The sequence below is a fragment of the Schistocerca serialis genome, chromosome 6 (genome assembly GCF_023864345.2).
Source record: "Schistocerca serialis cubense isolate TAMUIC-IGC-003099 chromosome 6, iqSchSeri2.2, whole genome shotgun sequence".
NCBI classification, from domain to species: domain Eukaryota; kingdom Metazoa; phylum Arthropoda; class Insecta; order Orthoptera; family Acrididae; genus Schistocerca; species Schistocerca serialis.
The window spans coordinates 286,799,803-286,818,669 of record NC_064643.1 but is presented as its reverse complement, the minus strand read 5'-3'; the positions used below and the strand labels follow the sequence as shown (position 1 = coordinate 286,818,669).

The window sequence follows — 18,867 nt, the reverse complement described above, 5'->3', positions numbered from 1 at the left end:
AGAAGGAGAAGTTCGTTTGAATTTTTGTGGTAACGAACGCGCTGAGGGTAGCGCAATACAGTTCAGAGCCAATCGTTTCACTATGAGGGGGGATATCGAACAAAATAACCGCTTCAGAGTGCCAGAAGACCGTCGCCATGACTTACCGTCTGAGGATACACCTTTGAATTTTTTCTTAAGAGGAGAGATAATGTGGCGCCACTCCGTGAATTGCTGATTTGTTTTCGGTTCGAAGTGATGAACCCATGTTTCATCACCTGCGACGATGTTCGACAAAATGCTCGTAATGCGCAAGCAATTCCGGAGAGATTTTACTTCGTTGCTCTCTATCGTCTTCTGTTAGGCGGAGAGGAACCCAGCAGGCACACAGCTTTGAGAACCCCAGCTAATGGACCAACGTTTCAGCATAACGAGTTCGGGTCGCGAGTTCCGGCGGTCAGTCGGTTGGAACGTGTCTGGAGTGCAGTCCGGACCTGTCAGTCGGGCAGTTGCAATGTGGCACTAGTGCAGTCGGATTGGAGCAGTGGGGTCTGCGTCGACATGGCTCGCCCGACCATTGCCGCCGCGCACCACTTGAGCCGGGCCACGGTCTTGGTGGATCGTCGGTTGGTCGTCCAACCGGACGACGCGTTTTGGCTCGCCGATCGTTCATGAGTCGGCTGTTCAAAAATGGTTCAAATGGCTGTGAGCACTATGGGACTTAACATCTATGGTCATCAGTCCCCTAGAATTTAGAACTACTTAAACCTAACTAACCTAAGGACATCACACAACACCCAGTCATCACGAGGCAGAGAAAATCCCTGACCCCGGAATCGGCTGTGTGTGTGTGTGTGTGTGTGTGTGTGTGTGTGTGTGTGTGTGTGTGTGCATTGACTCCCGATTTGTCTTTGTGTGTGCTTAGTTACTGTTGGGTATCGTTCTGGTCTTCGTGCAAGTGTTTGTCAGGTTGTGTGTGTAGTTGGCGTGAATTGCTTTGACAAGTTATTTAAATGTTGTCGGCATACTGGCTCTGAGAGGTCGGTCGTCTGATCGTGCGACGTGTAACTGGTTCACTGAGTGCTTCTGGCCCCCTTCAATTATCATCTTGTCGAACTTGGGTCGGCCCTTGCCTGGTGCAGGGATGTCGTTTAGCCAGTGGGCATGTGTCCTCTGCATGGTTGGGTCCGAGCCAGTATTTCCGCCGTCGTGTGCCTGGAAGTGAGTGGGAGGCGGACCAGCAGGTAGTCGGTCGGCTGTTGCGGACGAGGGAAGTTATCTCCGCGCGGTGCAGTCGGCCGGGGCCGCTGGCAGCCCCTGTGCAGTGTCGGAGCGTGTGTGGAGCTGTCCGATCGCTACGAGCTTCGTGGTTCAACGACCCAGGACGTCAAAGTTGAGTAGTGGTTTCAACTACCCAAGCCAGTCCACTTATGTTGTTCTTTTCGGTGGTTGTTGGGGAGGTTTTCCTGTGAGCAACATCGAGTATTTTATTTTGCTGAAATTCAGCCGCCATGCGGTGCAATTAACTATTTCGGTCGGCTACAATTCGAGTGCACCAGTGGAATTTTCTGTCTCGTGGCCGTTAGCGTTCTGGTTACGTTCCCTGGGCACTCGTGTAAAATCCAGGTAGCGTTCTTTGGAGTGAAGTTAACTATTTTACCACTTCCAAATTCAAGTGTACCAGCAGAATTTTCTGCCTAGTGGCCGTTAGTGTTCCGGTTACCTGCCCTGGCCACTGACGTAATTTCAGGCAGCGTCCTTTCCTCACCTATTGTCTCTGTCCATCGTGGTGTGTAATTTTGACAGCTAATACATACTCCATTGTGAATTATCACTTTTATAACCTTTCTGGCTTGAGTTCTCATGTACTGATTGACGGGAAGCGAGTCATTGTGTCGGTCAGTCCGTGGCTGTCCCCCTGGTTGGGTTCCTACAGATCAAGTATAGCTGGGCTCACCACCTGTCTCGCCTAAGTGAATGAGGGCCGACCGACCTCCCCGGAGGCTTCTGAGTGCCACCGGTGTTTAATTATCTGTTGTCAGTTACTTTAAATTCAAGGCTTATGGCTATTTTCTTTATTTTCTTAAAACATTTTGCAAAATTAATTTTTAAATTTATCTTTCAAGCTTAAACATTGCGGCCTTCTGCCTTTAAAAGATTATGGTAATATATTTTAAAATTTTGAAACTTAATTTTGGCCCTCAGCCATTTGTATTGCACTTTGCATATGTTTGCTGTTTTTTTTTAATTATTTTATTGCTATCTTAATTGGATTTTTATCTTGTTGATTTGTTAAGACTTCTTGTTTGGAGGCCTTCAGCCGTGAAAGAGTTGCGGTCGGTAAAGGTCCGGCTATGTGCCGATTTGCTTGTAAAGGTTATTAAATTACAATAAATGGCAATTAGATGGAGAAACTGACATCAACCTTTGGCCCTTACCACAATCCTAATTACCTGTTCTGCCCAGCGGGTTTAGCGGGCGTATCATTACCAGCTGAGTCATTCAGTTATGCAGTGCAATTCAGCAGAGATTGTCTTTCGTTGCTATCTATAGTCTCCTGTTAGGCGGCGAGGAACCCAGCGGGCACAGAGCTTTGAGAACTCCGACTGATGGACGAGTGTGTCAGCATTACCAATTGAGTCACCCAGTTATGCAGTGAGGTGTTTGCTTGCGATCCGTCGATCTCCTCGAATGAGAGTGTCCACACGTTCCAACATTGCCAGCAGCGGTAGATCGAACAAGATTCGCGACCTTGCGATGTTGACAGAGCCCAACGACTCCCCGTGCTTTTCTTCACTTCCAGGTCTACGTAGATATTCTGCAAGTGCCTATGACCATCTAAGATGCTCTGGTTTTCCAACAAAAGAGTGACAGCTCTCTGCTTGGAACGCACGTCCGTTACAGCCGCCATTTTGTAGGCCGTCACCCATCGGAACTTCATGAAACTATAAGAACTGAAGCGGGATTACTCCACGATGTCTCATAACAAATTTCGGGCTTTTTAAATCGAAACTGGCCGAGAAAAAAAGGTGTGGCACTACTTACTGAACGCTCTTCATAGAGGGCACAGAAAGAGCGGAGCAAGACGGCCAGTGTGCGGCAGAGCTCACCAGGAAGCGTCGTAGAGGAGCAGGCTGCGGTCGGAGGCGAGGTAGAGCACGGCGGCGGCGTCGGGCAGGTGCAGCGCGTCGGTGAGCCAGGTGTGCGCGAGGCGGCGGCGGCGCGTCGCCCCCAGCGGCAGCACGTACTCCTCCAGCGGCTCCAGCCGCCCGCCGTACAGCCCCACGCGGCCCAGCCGGCACGCCGCCAGGTAGCAGAACGAGCTCGCCGTCCGCAGCCCCAGCACCCGCAGCACCGGCTCGCGCTGCGCACCGACATCGTACTGCATGTAGTGGACGCTGTGTAATATTTCTGGCTTATTCAGCCATCATATTAGGCTCCAGGAAGCTATTTCGAGGGCAGTGGAGATGCAAGAAGCATAGAGATGACTCAATGTGGGATGAGGTACGGGTGACAGATGTTAGATTCGGTACCATTCCCGTGAGAAAGACCGCCTGCATGATGCTGCTGCTCTGTGATTGGCTGCTGTGTTCGGCGGTAGGGCGCCAAAACGTTAAACTTTAGTTACTATTATTAATTAAACCTGTCATCCAAATTACTTCATTTTTTTAAATAAACATCTCTCAACAGCCAGCTATCAATCAGTCATTTCAACATTATTAAAATCAAAGTATTACTAAAACAAAAGACTGACGATATTACTGCCGATGCACTTCGGTGGCGTTCGGGTCACGCCTTGCTGGCTTGACTCGCGAAGTGTCTCGGGCAGTCCGGCTCTCCAGTTCTGACCGTTCCAGTAGGCAGACAGGTTGTCTGTTATAGCAGTATTTGTTTCATGGAATTTTATTTACTACAGTTCCGACCGTCGCTAGGTACAGACATGTTGTCTGTAATTTTTTTTTTTTTTTTTGTCATCAGTCTACTGACTGGTTTGATGCGGCCCGCCACGAATTTCTTTCCTGTGCTAACCTCTTCATCTTAGAGTAGCACTTGCAACCTACGTCCTCAATTATTTGCTTGACGTATTCTAATCTCTGTCTTCCTCTACAGTTTTTGCCCTCTGGAAGTCATTCCCTCATGTCTTAGCAGATGTCCTATCATCCTGTCCTATCTCCTTATCAGTGTTTTCCACATATTCCTTTCCTCTCCGATTCTGTGTAGAACCTCCTCATTCCTTACCTTATCATCCACCTAATTTTCAACATTCGTCTATAGCACCACATCTCAAATGCTTCGATTCTCTTCTGTTGCGGTTTTCCCACAGTCCATGTTTCCCTACCATACAATGCTGTACTCCAGACGTACGTCCTCAGAAATTTCTTCCTCAAATTAAGGCCGGTATTTGATATTAGTAGACTTCTCTTGGCCAGAAATGCCTTTTTTGCCATAGCGAGTCTGCTTTTGATGTCCTCCTTGCTCTGTCCGTCATTGGTTGTTTTACTGCCTAGGTAGCAGAATTCCTTAACTTCATTGACTTCGTGACCAGCAATCCTGATGTTAAGTTTCTCGGTGTTCTCATTTCTACTACTTCTCACTACCTTCGTCTTTCTCCGATTTACTCTCAGACCATACTGTGTACTCATTAGACTGTTCATTCCGCTCAGCAGATCATTTAATTCTTCTTCAGGATAGCAATGTCATCAGCGAATCGTATCATTGATATCCTTTCACCTTGTGTTTTAATTCCACTCCTGAACCTTTCTTTTATTTCCATCATTGCTTCCTCGATGTTCAGATTGAAGAGTAGGGGCGAAAGGCTACAGCCTTGTCTTACACCCTTCTTAACACGAGCACTTCGTTCTTGATCGTCCACTCTTATTATTCCCTCTTGGTTGTTGTACATATTGTATATGACCCGTCTCTCCCTACAGCTTACCCCTACTTTTTTCAGAATCTCGAACAGCTTGCACCATTTTATATTGTCGAACGCTTTTTCCAGGTCGACAAATCCTATGAAAGTGCCTTGATTTTTCTTTAGCCTTGCTTCCATTATTAGCCGTAACGTCAGAATTACCTCTCTCGTCCCTTTACTTTTCCTAAAGCCAAACTGATCGTCACCTAGCGCATTCTCAATTTTCTTTTCCATTCTTCTGTATATTATTCTTGTAAGCAGCTTCGATGCATGAGCTGTTAAGCTGATTGTGCGATAATTCTCGCACTTGTCAGCTCTCGCCGTCTTCGGAATTGTGTGGATGATGCTTTTCCGAAAGTCAGATGGTATATCGCCAGACTCATATATTCTACACACCAACGTGAATAGTCGTTTTGTTGCCACTTCCCCCAATGATTTTAGAAATTCTGATGGAATATTATCTGTAATAGCGGTATTATCTGTAATAGTAGTATTAGATTCATGTAATTTTATTCTCCAGTTCTGACGGTTCCAGTAGACAGACATGTCGTCTGTGGCAGGATGTATTTCATGTTATTTTAGCCAGATGACTGTTGAAAGATACGTTCAATACGTTGTGATCAAGAATAGTTTCTCGTGTCTGTATCAATAAAAACGCGAGTGGCATCCCAAATGAGTTATAGCTTATTCGTAGCAGCAGTTCCTTGCCAAGTTAATTTCAGCCTCAAGAAAAAGAATCCACGACCTGCGTGCTGTTTTCTGCGCTGGGGACATCATCATCATGAAGAGAGCGGGTTAGTGAAGTGTACAAGAACTTATGTATTCCACACAGGGCAGTGGAAACAACTAGACACCTCACGTGTACTGCGTGCACAGTACAAATGTGCTCAGTGACACGTCATCTGCAGTAATGCAGAGGAGGTAAAGAAGGATGAAAGTATTAACACTATCTCACTTTTAATCCTTTTTCTTGCCGTAACTGGCGGAAATGGAAAGTCTTACACCAACTCGACAGAACGCTAACAAACTGATTCTCCAGTACTTTCATCCCTATTGAAAATTTCGTTTACAGTTTCATCCTTATGCAGGCTTATTTTCAAGACAGAAATAAAGCGGTTCATAACGACGCGGCTGCGCGATAAAGGGGAATATCATTCACGACACAATGGACCCGATAAACGCCTTTGGTGTTATGTTAATGTTCAGCACGACATCTACATCTACATAATGACGGTGGACAAATACATGGAAACGCCAAAAACCCAAAAATTTGCATGCCTAATACGGTGTAGGCATTCAGAACAGCTTCCAGTCGTCCAAGAATGGGTAAATACAGCTCCCCTAGGGCTTTAAGGGAATCTTCTGTCGGTCTTCCTACCAAACAGTGGCAACTTCAGGTAATGATGATAGGGGTGGACAGCGATCGTTCAGAGTACTCTTCAAAATAGACCACAAAGGCTCAATGATATTGAGATCTGGTGACTGTGGAAGCCAAGAGAGATGCAGCAATTCATCCTCCTCACAAAACCACTCCTCGTCTTGAAACGCAGCGTCACCACTGGGGAACAAACTTTGCACCATGGGATGGACCAGATCACCCAAAATGATGACATAATTCTTAGCAGTAATGTGAACTGGCAGGGTAACCATGAGGCCCATAGACTTCTACGATATGACCCTCCAAACCATCACCAGTCCCCTGCCATGTTTCACACTTGGGATGTAAACCTGGCCAGAAGTTGGAAACAGCATGAAGCAAGATCATACGAGCAAATGACTTTCTACCATTGCTCCGTAGTCCAACTTTAACATCCTCAGCACGACAATTTCCTGCCACAGCCATTTGCATCATTTATGAGTGGTTGTGGAATTCCTACTTCTGTAGCTTCCTTCGCTTTCTTTAGATCCTGACAGGTTTTGCCAGAGCGACATTCAGTTCTGCAGTGAGTTTTGCAGCTGTCGTCCTCTTTATTTTTCGTCACAATCCTATTCGATGACCATCTGTCACAATCACTCAACACATAGATTCGTCTGTGCTCTGATTTAGCGGATGATGTCTTTCCGCTTTACCTGCATGCGGTATAAATCTTCGATACGGTGCCTCTTGAAACACTTAGGCTGCCTTGTTATGGAATCACTCACCATCGAGTACCAACAATTTGTCCAAGTTTGAATTCACCTAGCTCCTACTGCACAGAACACTGTTATGACCAAGACTGACACTTGTGAGAGGTCCCCTTAGAAAAATTATGAATTACTGTGCTGGTAAACCTCCACGTTACTTGGTTTTCAAACAGCTGAGCAAAACTGAACGTACTCAGACATTTCTCTCTTTACTTATTCTGATCAACCCTAAACTGACATACAATATTTTTAGCGCAACGTAATCTGGCTTTCAATAATCCCTACAAAAGAATGGCCCTGACTAACAGTAACCTATACTTTTCCTGAATCACTTACCTCACAAAAATCTTCGTTACTCGAACTACTGCAATACAGCGAGCGCCAATACTGCCAGCTAAATAAAAGTTTCTAAGTACTGAAGGCACTAACTACTGATGGGCATAGTTAGCAAATGAAAGATTTTGATAGAGAACAAACAGTGTACTTACCTTAATAGTGTTCAAAACTCTGCCATCTCTCCCCCCACATCCACCGCTGCTGGCGGCTAACCTCCAACTGCGCAACGCTACGCTCTGTTCACATCCAACTGCCCAACACTACAATAACAAATATTCCAACAATGCAAACCAGCCACAGATTGCACACAGCAGAGTCAGTGATTTTAATACAGAGCGCTACGTGGCGCTACCAACATAAAAACCTAAACAGCCTACTAACACTTGCAACATATTGAGAACATGCAGAGGTCAAACAGAACAGCACAACCCACCGGTTTGGTTAGCATCTGCCTTTATGTTCAAGCAAGCATTTCTCGCGGTGTTTCCAAATTTTTGTCGAACCACTGCATATATTCCGCAGGCCACAATATGGTGCTTGGTGGAGGGTACCTTGTATCACTCCTACTCAATCCCTTTCCTGTTCTGTTCGCTATCGGAGCGAGGGAAAAACTACTACTTATTGCGTCCGTACGAGGCACAATTTCTCTTATCTCGTCTTCGCTGTCTTTACGCGGAATGTAAGTTGGCGGCAGTAAAATCGTCTTGCGGTCAGTTGTTCAAATGGTTCAAATGGCTCTGAGCACTATGCGACTTAACTGCTGAGGTCATCAGTCGCCTAGAACTTAGAACTAATTAAACCTAACTAACCTAAGGACATCACACACATCCATGCCCGAGGCAGGATTCGAACCTGCGACCGTAGCAGACGCGCGGTTCCGGACTGAGCGCCTAGAACCGCTAGACCACCGCGGCCGGCGCAGTCAGTTGTAAATGCTGGTTGTCAAATTTTCTTAACAACGTAAAGAATTTCGTCTTTCTCCCAGGGATTTCCGTTTGAGTGCACTAAGCACCTTCGTAACACTCGAGTGTTGTTTCAACCTATCGGTACAAATATAACAGCACACCCCTGAATTGCTTCGCTGTCTTCCTTTAATCGGACCTGTGACGATGCCAAACACCATAGCAGTATTCAAAAACGCCTCGTGCTGATGTTATATATTCGGTCTCCGTTACACACGAACTACAGTTTCCTACGATTCTACCAATAAAACGAAGTCGACCATTCGCTTTCCCTACTACCAACCTTATGTGTTCGTCCCATTTCATATCGCTTTGCAACGTTACACCTAGATATTTAATAGATGCAACTGTATGAAACAGCACACCACTAACATTACGCATTGTTTTTCCTGCTCATCTGCATTAACTTACATTTTGCAACATGAGAGGTTCCATGCCCTCTTTTGCATGTCGCCTCTCATGTTCATCAATTTTATCAATGTTCTATGTCATTGCACGGTAGTAACAGACCGAATAAGGTTATTGTAATGAGAGTATTTGTACTGAGAGCTCAAAAATACTTTTCACTTTATTCCTATGCATGTTGGGTTAGTTCCATGGGTGGCCTGTGCGAGGCGAGCATCGGAGGACACGGCACACTGTGTTTCCGGTTGGGGGCTGCACTTCCCTGAATTCTGTGGGGTTCATACAATAGGCTTAAGCGCCTGTCGGAACGACTGACGTCGATCGGGTTTCGCCTATTGTATGCAGAGCGAAACGACCTGCGAGACGTCTGAGTGTCGCCGCAGTTTATGTGTTAACCATTCCGGCGCGTCCGGAACGAAGATTCCTAGCACCGACTGACTGCATTGTCCTCTTGATGCTGAGAATACTTGTGGACTGTGCCCTGCTGGGGGCGACTGTCTGCCTGTCTAGGCAGGTTGTTTTCGTAGCCGGTCAAACGGCAAGTTCAGTACCCTCAACTGAATAGCAGAGGCATGATTGGTCAATTTAAACTGAGGCTAGTTGACGTCATAAAGCCCTGCTCGAAATTGGAGGGGACGGTCGCTGTTGTGAGATAGTGTGGGGGAATTTTGGAATCTGAACTGAATTTTGATTCGCAGTTTTCGAGGAGAGTAGGGAGTAGAGCAATGTTGGCTTCGCTCTTGCGTTGCATGGGCAGAGGAATTCGGGATCTGATCTTCCTCGGAGTCTGACGGTCTTGCGACTTGGTCGCTCGTTTTCGGAAGAACTTAGAATTCTCGGACAGCCTTCGCAGCCATGGGTTGACACAGAGTTGCTGCACGGCAGAAGTCGGCGCCTACATCATCAGGACGCTGCCTGCCGACGACGTGCTGCAGATTTCAGTACTGGTACAGTATTTTGCGGCTCCGGCATTGAAGGACTTTATCAATTTTATACTGAGTCCCTCAGCAACACGCGCGCCCGCTTTGCTACAAGTCCACCTTGCTTGTTTCTCCGTGTGATCCCATTGGAGCTGTCACTTCTAATAGCGATAACGCTTTGTAGTCGGAAGATTAATATTTGATTCATTTGGACCTCCAGTCGTTATCGTCAGTCTATTGCATCACAGAGAGTGGGAGCAACTTGTTCTCGAGCTAACTCTTTTTCGCATAATATTACAGTTTACCCTATCCTTTAACCTACTGTGTATGTCGACAATCATGTGCATTTATCTTCTGATATATAATAAATCTCATAGTAATATTTAATATATATCATTTCGTAGATATAGGCAGAATCCAATTTCCTGTTGTTTATTATGATAAAGTTCTCTTTTATTGAGTAGATTAAGATTTTTATTAAATTGTTTTGAGTGTGCACTCCTTATTTTACCAACTAGCAGGGTCCAGCATCATTTCCATCCATTACCGTTGTGCACATAATTAATTAGCTGGTAGCTAAGGAGGGAGTCGAGTGCATGTCTCGTTCTCATGCAAAATTCGTCTGAATTAAAGAGGTACAAACTGTTCTCCACACCAGCACCTCGCAAACATTTAGAGTAAGCTGCCATCTTCACACCAAATGTTCTCCTACAGTCACTCAGAGACGACACAGCATAATCAGCAAACAATCGTAGACTGCTGCTCACTGAGTCCGTCAGATCACTTATGTGTGTAGAGAACAAGAGCAGTCCCATCACATTACCGCGGTGCACTCCTGATGATACCCTTCGTACTGTGTTCTATTACTTAACGTGTCTTCGAGCCACTCATATATATGAGAACCTATTCCGTATTCGATAACAGTCTGCAGTCGGGCACTGCGTCAAACGCTTTCCGTAAACCTGGGAATATGGCATCTGTGTGTTGCCCTTCAGCCACGGTTCGCGGGATACCGTGCGAGAAAAGGGCAAGCAGAATGTCGCACGAGCGCTGCTTTCTAAATCAGAACTGGTTTTTGGACAGAAGCTTTTCACCTCAAGGAGATTCGTTAAATTCGAACTTAGAACATGTTCAAGACTTCTGCATGAAGCTGATGTTGAGGATATTGGTTCAAGAATTCTGCAGCAAGCTGATGTTGAGGATATTGGGCTGAAATTTTGCGTGTCTGTTCTTTTACCCTTCTTTTATACCGGAGTCACCCACGTTTTCTTGCAGTCGCTTGGGACTTTGGGCTGGGCCAGAGCTTCGCCATAAATGCTAGCAAAGTAAGGGACCAATCCTGAAGAGAACTCTCTAAAAATCGAACTGGGATGCCCGCATCTACGTCCTCTATAAAGGAGTCTTTGCAGCGGTCAAATGATGGTATATCTGTACGATACACCTGCGTGAATGATTTTTTAAACGAGAATTTTAAAACTTCGGCTCCTTTTTTGCTGTCTTCTATTGGAACAAAAGACTGGTCGACGAGTGACTGAATAGAAGCTTTCGATCGACTTAGGGATTTTTACGCAAGACTAGAATTTTTTCGGGTTCTCGGCAAAATCTTTCTCTGCGGCACAGCAGCGGAAGTTGTTGTATCCTTCAGGTATACATCTTCCTGTAACTGGGCGCCGACGCAACATTGCAACAGTTACCCCGTGCAACATTGCAACAGTTACCCCGTGTGCGCGCCCTTTCGACGCCATACAGCAAAACAACTCGACCTGGGGACGCTACAAAGGGGACGGTTCGGTGATCCCCTCCCCCTCCCAACCCCTCCCCACAGCAGTAACGAATTCGGCGACAGATCTCACCGGATGTATATCTACATCTACATCTACATTTATACTCCGCAAGCCACCCAACGGTGTGTGGCGGAGGGCACTTTACGTGCTACTGTCATTACCTCCCTTTCCTGTTCCAGTCGCGTATGGTTCGCGGGAAGAACGACTGTCTGAAAGCCTCCGTGCGCGCTCGAATCTCTCTAATTTTACATTCGTGATCTCCTCGGGAGGTATAAGTAGGGGGAAGCAATATATTCGATACCTCATCCAGAAACGCACCCTCTCGAAACCTGGCGAGCAAGCTACACCGCGATGCAGAGCGCCTCTCTTGCAGAGTCTGCCACTTGAGTTTATTAAACATCTCCGTAACGCTATCACGGTTACCAAATAACCCTGTGACGAAACGCGCCGCTCTTCTTTGGATCTTCTCTATCTCCTCCGTCAAACCGATCTGGTACGGATCCCACACTGATGAGCAATACTCAAGTATAGGTCGAACGAGTGTTTTGTAAGCCACCTCCTTTGTTGATGGACTACATTTTCTAAGCACTCTCCCAATGAATCTCAACCTGGTACCCGCCTTACCAACAATTAATTTTATATGATCATTCCACTTCAAATCGTTCCGCACGCATACTCCCAGATATTTTACAGAAGTAACTGCTACCAGTGTTTGTTCCACCATCATATAATCATACAATAAAGGATCCTTCTTTCTATGTATTCGCAATACATTACATTTGTCTATGTTAAGGGTCAGTTGCCACTCGCTGCACCAAGTGCCTATCCGCTGCAGATCTTCCTGCATTTCGCTACAATTTTCTAATGCTGCAACTTCTCTGTATACTACAGCATCATCCGCGAAAAGCCGCATGGAACTTCCGACACTATCTACTAGCTCATTTATATATATTGTGAAAAGCAATGGTCCCATAACACTCCCCTGTGGCACGCCAGAGGTTACTTTAACGTCTGTAGACGTCTCTCCATTGATAACAACATGCTGTGTTCTGTTTGCTAAAAACTCTTCAATCCAGCCACACAGCTGGTCTAATATTCCGTAGGCTCTTACTTTGTTTATCAGACGACAGTGCGGAACTGTATCGAACGCCTTCCGGAAGTCAAGAAAAATAGCATCTACCTGGGAGCCTGTATCTAATATTTTCTGGGACTCATGAACAAATAAAGCGAATTGGGTCTCACACGATCGCTGTTTCCGGAATCCATGTTGATTCCTACATAGTAGATTCTGGGTTTCCAAAAACGACATGATACTCGAGCAAAAAACATGTTCTAAAATTCTACAACAGATCGACGTCAGAGATATAGGTCTATAGTTTTGCGCATCTGCTCGACGACCCTTCTTGAAGACTGGGACTATCTGTGCTCTTTTCCAATCATTTGGAACCCTCCGTTCCTCTAGAGACTTGCGGTAGACGGCTGTTAGAAGGGGGGCAAGTTCTTTCGCGTACTCTGCGTAGAATCGAATTGGTATCCCGTCAGGTCCAGTGGACTTTCCTCTATTGAGTGATTCCAGTTGCTTTTCTATTCCTTGGACACTTATTTCGATGTCAACCATTTTTTCGCTTGTGCGAGGATTTAGAGAAGGAACTGCAGTGCGGTCTTCCTCTGTGAAACAGCTTTGGAAAAAGGTGTTTAGTATTTCAGCTTTACGCGTGTCATCCTCTGTTTCAATGCCATCATCATCCCGTAGTGTCTGGATATGCTGTTTCGAGCCACTTACTGATTTAACGTACGACCAGAACTTCCTAGGATTTTCTGTCAAGTCGGTACATAGAATTTTACTTTCGAATTCACTGAACGCTCCACGCATAGCCCTCCTTACGCTAACTTTGACATCGTTTAGCTTCTGTTTGTCTGAGAGGTTTTGGCTGCGTTTAAACTTGGAGTGGAGCTCTCTTTGCTTGCGCAGTAGTTTCCTAACTTTGTTGTTGTACCACGGTGGGTTTTTCCCGTCCCTCACAGTTTTACTCGGCACGTACCTGTCTAAAACGCATTTTACGATTGCCTTGAACTTTTTCCATAAACACTCAACATTGTCAGTGTCGGAACAGAAATTTTCGTTTTGATCTGTTAGGTAGTCTGAAATCTGCCTTCTATTACTCTTGCTAAACAGATAAACCTTCCTCCCTTTTTTTATATTCCTATTAACTTCCATATTCAGGGATTCTGCAACGGCCTTATGATCACTGATTCCCTGTTCTGTACATATAGAGTCGAAAAGTTCGGGTCTGTTTGTTATCAGTAGGTCCAAGATGTTATCTCCACGAGTCGGTTCTCTGTTTAATTGCTCGAGGTAATTTTCGGATAGTGCACTCAATATAATGTCACTCGATGCTCTGTCCCTACCACCCGTTCTAAACATCTGAGTGTCCCAGTCTATATCTGGTAAATTGAAATCTCCACCTAAGACTATAACATGCTGAGAAAATTTATGTAAAATGTATTCCAAATTTTCTCTCAGTTGTTCTGCCACTAATGCTGCTGAGTCGGGAGGTCGGTAAAAGGAGCCAATTATTAACCTAGTTCGGTTGTTGAGTGTAACCTCCATCCATAATAATTCACAGGAACTATCCACTTCTACTTCACTACAGGATAAAATACTACTAACAGCGACGAACACTCCACCACCGGTTGCATGCAATCTATCCTTTCTAAACACCGTCTGTACCTTTGTAAAAATTTCGGCTGAATTTATCTCTGGCTTAAGCCAGCTTTCTGTACCTATAACGATTTCAGCTTCGGTGCTTTCTATCAGCGCTTGAAGTTCTGGTACTTTACCAACGCAGCTTCGACAGTTGACAATTACAATACCGATTGCTGCTTGGTCCCCGCATGTCCTGACTTTGCCCCGCACCCGTTGAGGCTGTTGCCCTTTCTGTACTTGCCCAAGGCCATCTAACCTAAAAAACCGCCCAGCCCACGCCACACAACCCCTGCTACCCGTGTAGCCGCTTGTTGCGTGTAGTGGACTCCTGACCTATCCAGCGGAACCCGAAACCCCACCACCCTATGGCGCAAGTCGAGGAATCTGCAGCCCACACGGTCGCAGAACCATCTCAGCCTCTGATTCAGACCCTCCACTCGGCTCTGTACCAAAGGTCCGCAGTCAGTCCTGTCGACGATGCTGCAGATGGTGAGCTCTGCTTTTATCCCGCTAGCGAGACTGGCAGTCTTCACCAAATCAGATAGCCGCCGGAAGCCAGAGAGGATTTCCTCCGATCCATAGCGACACACATCATTGGTGCCGACATGAGCGACCACCTGCAGATGGGTGCACCCTGTACCCTTCATGGCATCCGGAAGGACCCTTTCCACATCTGGAATGACTCCCCCCCGGTATGCACACGGAGTGCACATTGGTTTTCTTCCCCTCTCTTATTGCCATTTCCCTAAGGGGCCCCATTACGCGCCTCACGTTGGAGCTCCCAACTGCCAGTAAGCCCACGCTCTGCGACTGCCCGGATCTTGCAGACTGAGGGGCAACCTCTGGAACAGGACAAGCAGCCATGTCAGGCTGAAGATCAGCATCAGCCTGAGACAGAGCCTGAAACTGGTTCGTCAGACAAACTGGAGAGGCTTTCCGTTCAGCCCTCCGGAATGTCTTTCGCCCCCTGCCACACCTTGAGACGACCTCCCACTCTACCACAGGTGAGGGATCAGCCTCAATGCGGGCAGTATCCCGGGCAACCACAGTCGTAGTCCGATCAGGGGATGCGTGGGACGAGCTGGCCGTCTCCGACAAACCCCCATCCGGACCCCCACAGTGATGCCCATTGGCAACAGCCTCAAGCTGTGTAACCGAAGCCAACACTGCCTGAAGCTGGGAGCGAAGGGATGCCAACTCAGCCTGCACCCGAACACAGCAGTTGCAGTCCCAACTGGGGATCGGGTCAGACAGCCTCCACCAGGCAGCCACACGCTTCTTGGGGTGGGACATTCAATATCACCAAGTTGTCCACGGAATCTTGTGGACAGGCGTGCCATCGTTACTTCGCCACCCAGTGCATTAGCCGCAGCGCTCTGGCCTTCTAAAGAGCTGTGCTGGCATCAGCTGATCACCACCACAGTACGCCAGCGCGGTGCCTCAACAGTGCACGAAGTCTTCAGACTCAACCGCATCTGCTACACCAGGTGAGGCGTCATCACACGAGCCGTGAAAACGTTCACAGACGACGAGCTAGTGACGTCACAGCATGGAATTCGGTGTCCACAAGAAATACGGGTCTCGCAACGAACTTGCGACGCCACACTAGTCGGTTTGTTCGCCACGCTTCACGAATGCTCGGCTCCGTGCAGGGTCCACGAGAAATCAATATGAAATTGAAAATGTACCCACTAAAGATCTTAACTTTGTCGCCCTGCCTTTCACGTGGGCCTCGGTGCAATTCCGCATTCCCCTGCATTGCGAAGTGTCGAATCAGATGAAGTATCGGTTTTAAGTCACAAGCAGAAATTACGAAACGCTATATTGTATTAAGACATATACAGTTAAACTCCGTATTTGGTTATTTTGTATTAAAGCATACGTGCTATGCATATAAACTATTTCTAAGTACCATGACATTGAGGATTTCTCGAAAACGGGTGGTTTTAGGTATGATTTGTTATAATAAAATAACAGGAAATTATAAAGGCTTTCCATATTTGATGGTTTTAGTGTTGTAACTTGCCTGCTATGAAAGTATGCCGCTTCAGTGCTATGACACAACGATGATTTATCAAAAGCGGGTCGTTTTTGGTACAATTTGCCATAGTTAAATATCAAATAATGACATTTGTAGTTGTAGCTTTTACATAGTGTATATCATATAATTGAGGGACTGTTGGCCGCTGTGGCCGAGTGGTTCTAGGCGCTTCAGTCTGGAACCGCGCGACCGTCACGGTCGTAGGTTCGAATCCTGCTCGGGCATGGATGTGAGTGATGTCCTTAGGTTGGTTACGTTTAAGTAGTTCTAAGTTCTAGGGGACTGATGACCTCAAATGTTAAGTCCCATAGTGCTCAGAGACATTTGAACCATTTTGAACTGAGGGACTGTTGCTATGTTGAAGCCATAGACAAGTCGGTAACGTCGTAAATCACAATTAGGAAGGAGTCAGGTTTGAGTGTAGCTGATTCCAATTATTTTCACCTTTTCTGAAAGATTCTTAGCCTATTTTTGCTAATCTAATAAAAGTATTATCTGCAATAGTCAATGTTATTTTTTAAAGCAATACATTTCCTGCAATTTTTCTTGCATAGGCCAACTACTGTAATGTTTCCCCCTGGCCAGAAATCTTAACGTGACTGCCAGTTAATGCCACACACTAAACACAAGTTACGTTGCAGCATTCTCTGTAGGTGTTGTATCGAAGCAAACGGTGTACAGAAGGCTTCAGCAGAGTGGCCTTTATTGTCGGAGAGCTGCTGTCTGTTTACCTCTGGCGTGTCTTCATAGAAGGGAACGTCGAGTGAAACCTGGACGGTCGAAAGGTGGGCCAATGTTCTTTTCACAGATGAGTTCCGATTTGGTCTGGAGAGTGATTCTCGACGGATTCACATGGGCAGGGCACGTGGAACACGATTTTGGGACCCAGACATTGTGGAAAGAGACCGATATCGAGGAGGATTCCTAATGGTGTGGGCAGGGATTATGTTGACCAGTCGAACATCTCTATGTGAAATTGTACAGGTGAATCAGGAAGATTTAACTGCTGTCAGATCTTGGGATTGTAAATAGGCTGTTTAGGTTTTTATGTTGGTAACGCCACGTAGTGCTCTGTATGAAAATCGCTGACTGCGCTGTGTGCAGTCTGTGGCTGGTTGGACTCATTGTTGGAATATTTACTTGTGTAGTGTTGGGCTGTTGGATGTGGACAGCGCGCAGGCGTCTGCCCGCATTCCGCTGCTCGACTCGCTGCGACTCACATCGTCACCGCGCACGTAACGCCATGGCTGGGAAGCAGATTGCCGCCGCACTGGAAGCCCTCATCCATGCGATGGGGTTCACCGGCGGCCGCCAACGGCAGCCAAAGCGCAAGCGGTCGCAGCAGAACAGGAAGAGCCTGCAGTGCTAGAACTGCCAGCAGCTGGGGCATACTGCGCGCGAGTGCAAGAACGCCGTCGCGTGCTTGAAGTGCGCGGCGGCTCACGACACCCGCAGTTGCACGAAGCCTCGTGGGGTGGCCAGCAGCTGCGCGAACTGTGGCGGGTCACACGCCGCCAACTTGCGTAGCTGCGGCTACCTCAGGGAGTCACGCCGTCTGCCCGCCGCACCACGCCCTGCGGCGGCGCCAAGCGCCACGACGGCCGCCCCGCCCCCTCGCTCTGGCGAGGGGTGCGAGCCGCGCCGCCTTGAAGCCGCCACCGACCATGCTATGGCCGGCTTCCAAGCCGCCTTTGCGGCCGAAAGGGCCGTACTGAAGGAGGAGCTCGCAGCTGTGCATCGCCAGCTCCAGCAGCTGCGCGATGAGCTGCGAGCTATCAAGAAGAAGCCGCCGCCGCCCCCGCCCCCCCCCCCCCCCCGTGAGTCGACCGGTGGGGGTCGATGCGGCCACGCAAACAACCGCCGCTCCGCCCCCGCAGCAATGCAGGAGGTGGCGCCTATGGAAACCGACGATGTGACGCCACAGTCGTCACACTCCGCCAAACCAGCTGCAAGCAAGGGTGCTGTGGCAACGACCGACTCCTCCCATGTAGAGAAGTCTATCGCAAAGAAGTCGCAGCAACTGAAAATACCGGCTGCGCACGAGTTGCAGCCGTTCCTTAAGAACATTGCGGCGCCGCTACAGGCCGGGTCCTACCCATTCTCTGAACAACCGTACCCCCTCTCAATACCACGTGCTAGGCCTCCTCCCCTCCCCCATCGCCCCCACCGCTTTAGCAAGTCTCAGCTCAAGTGGCTAAATTTCATGACAGGGGAGGAGTTAACCCTAATTGACAAATATCCCATCTTTACGCCAGACGACTGGCAATTATTGGCAGGACTAGCAAAACTACACGTGACGGGCCATATACCTTCCTACCTGTATAATTCTGGAACCTAGGTAGCAAAGCAGTGAGAGAGCATCACCATAAGTCGGCGTGAGTCATTCTGAACCTACCGGCCAGCCATTTAGGCCGTTCGTTTTCAGCGTCTCTTACTGTCCCTCTGACTGTCCTTTCATCTTTCTCTTATTATTAACCAAAAAAAAAAAAAAAAAAACAGCACAAAAGTCAAGCAAACATCCAACCGCCATGACATCCAACACCAATCTTCAAGTAAGAAGGAGAAGCGCCTTAGTTGCGCTAGAACTTCGCCAACTGCAGAGGGTACAATCCCTCAGTCATGTGCGTCTGCGTCTGCGACAGCGCGTAGCATTGTGCAGTTGGAGGTGAGCTGCCAGCAGTGGTGGATCTGAGGAGA

The 18,867-nt window shown here is 47.3% G+C and overlaps 1 protein-coding gene across 1 annotated transcript in view; it reads right to left on the bottom strand.

The window, feature by feature from the left end:
* Positions 1–18,867, bottom strand: part of LOC126484824 (uncharacterized) — a 134,819-nt gene that overhangs the window by 39,263 nt on the left and 76,689 nt on the right. Inside the window, exon 4 of the mRNA XM_050108420.1 lies at positions 3,090–3,343. Within this exon, the coding sequence (XP_049964377.1) occupies positions 3,090–3,343 (254 nt within the window). The remainder of the gene's footprint in view (positions 1–3,089; positions 3,344–18,867) is intronic.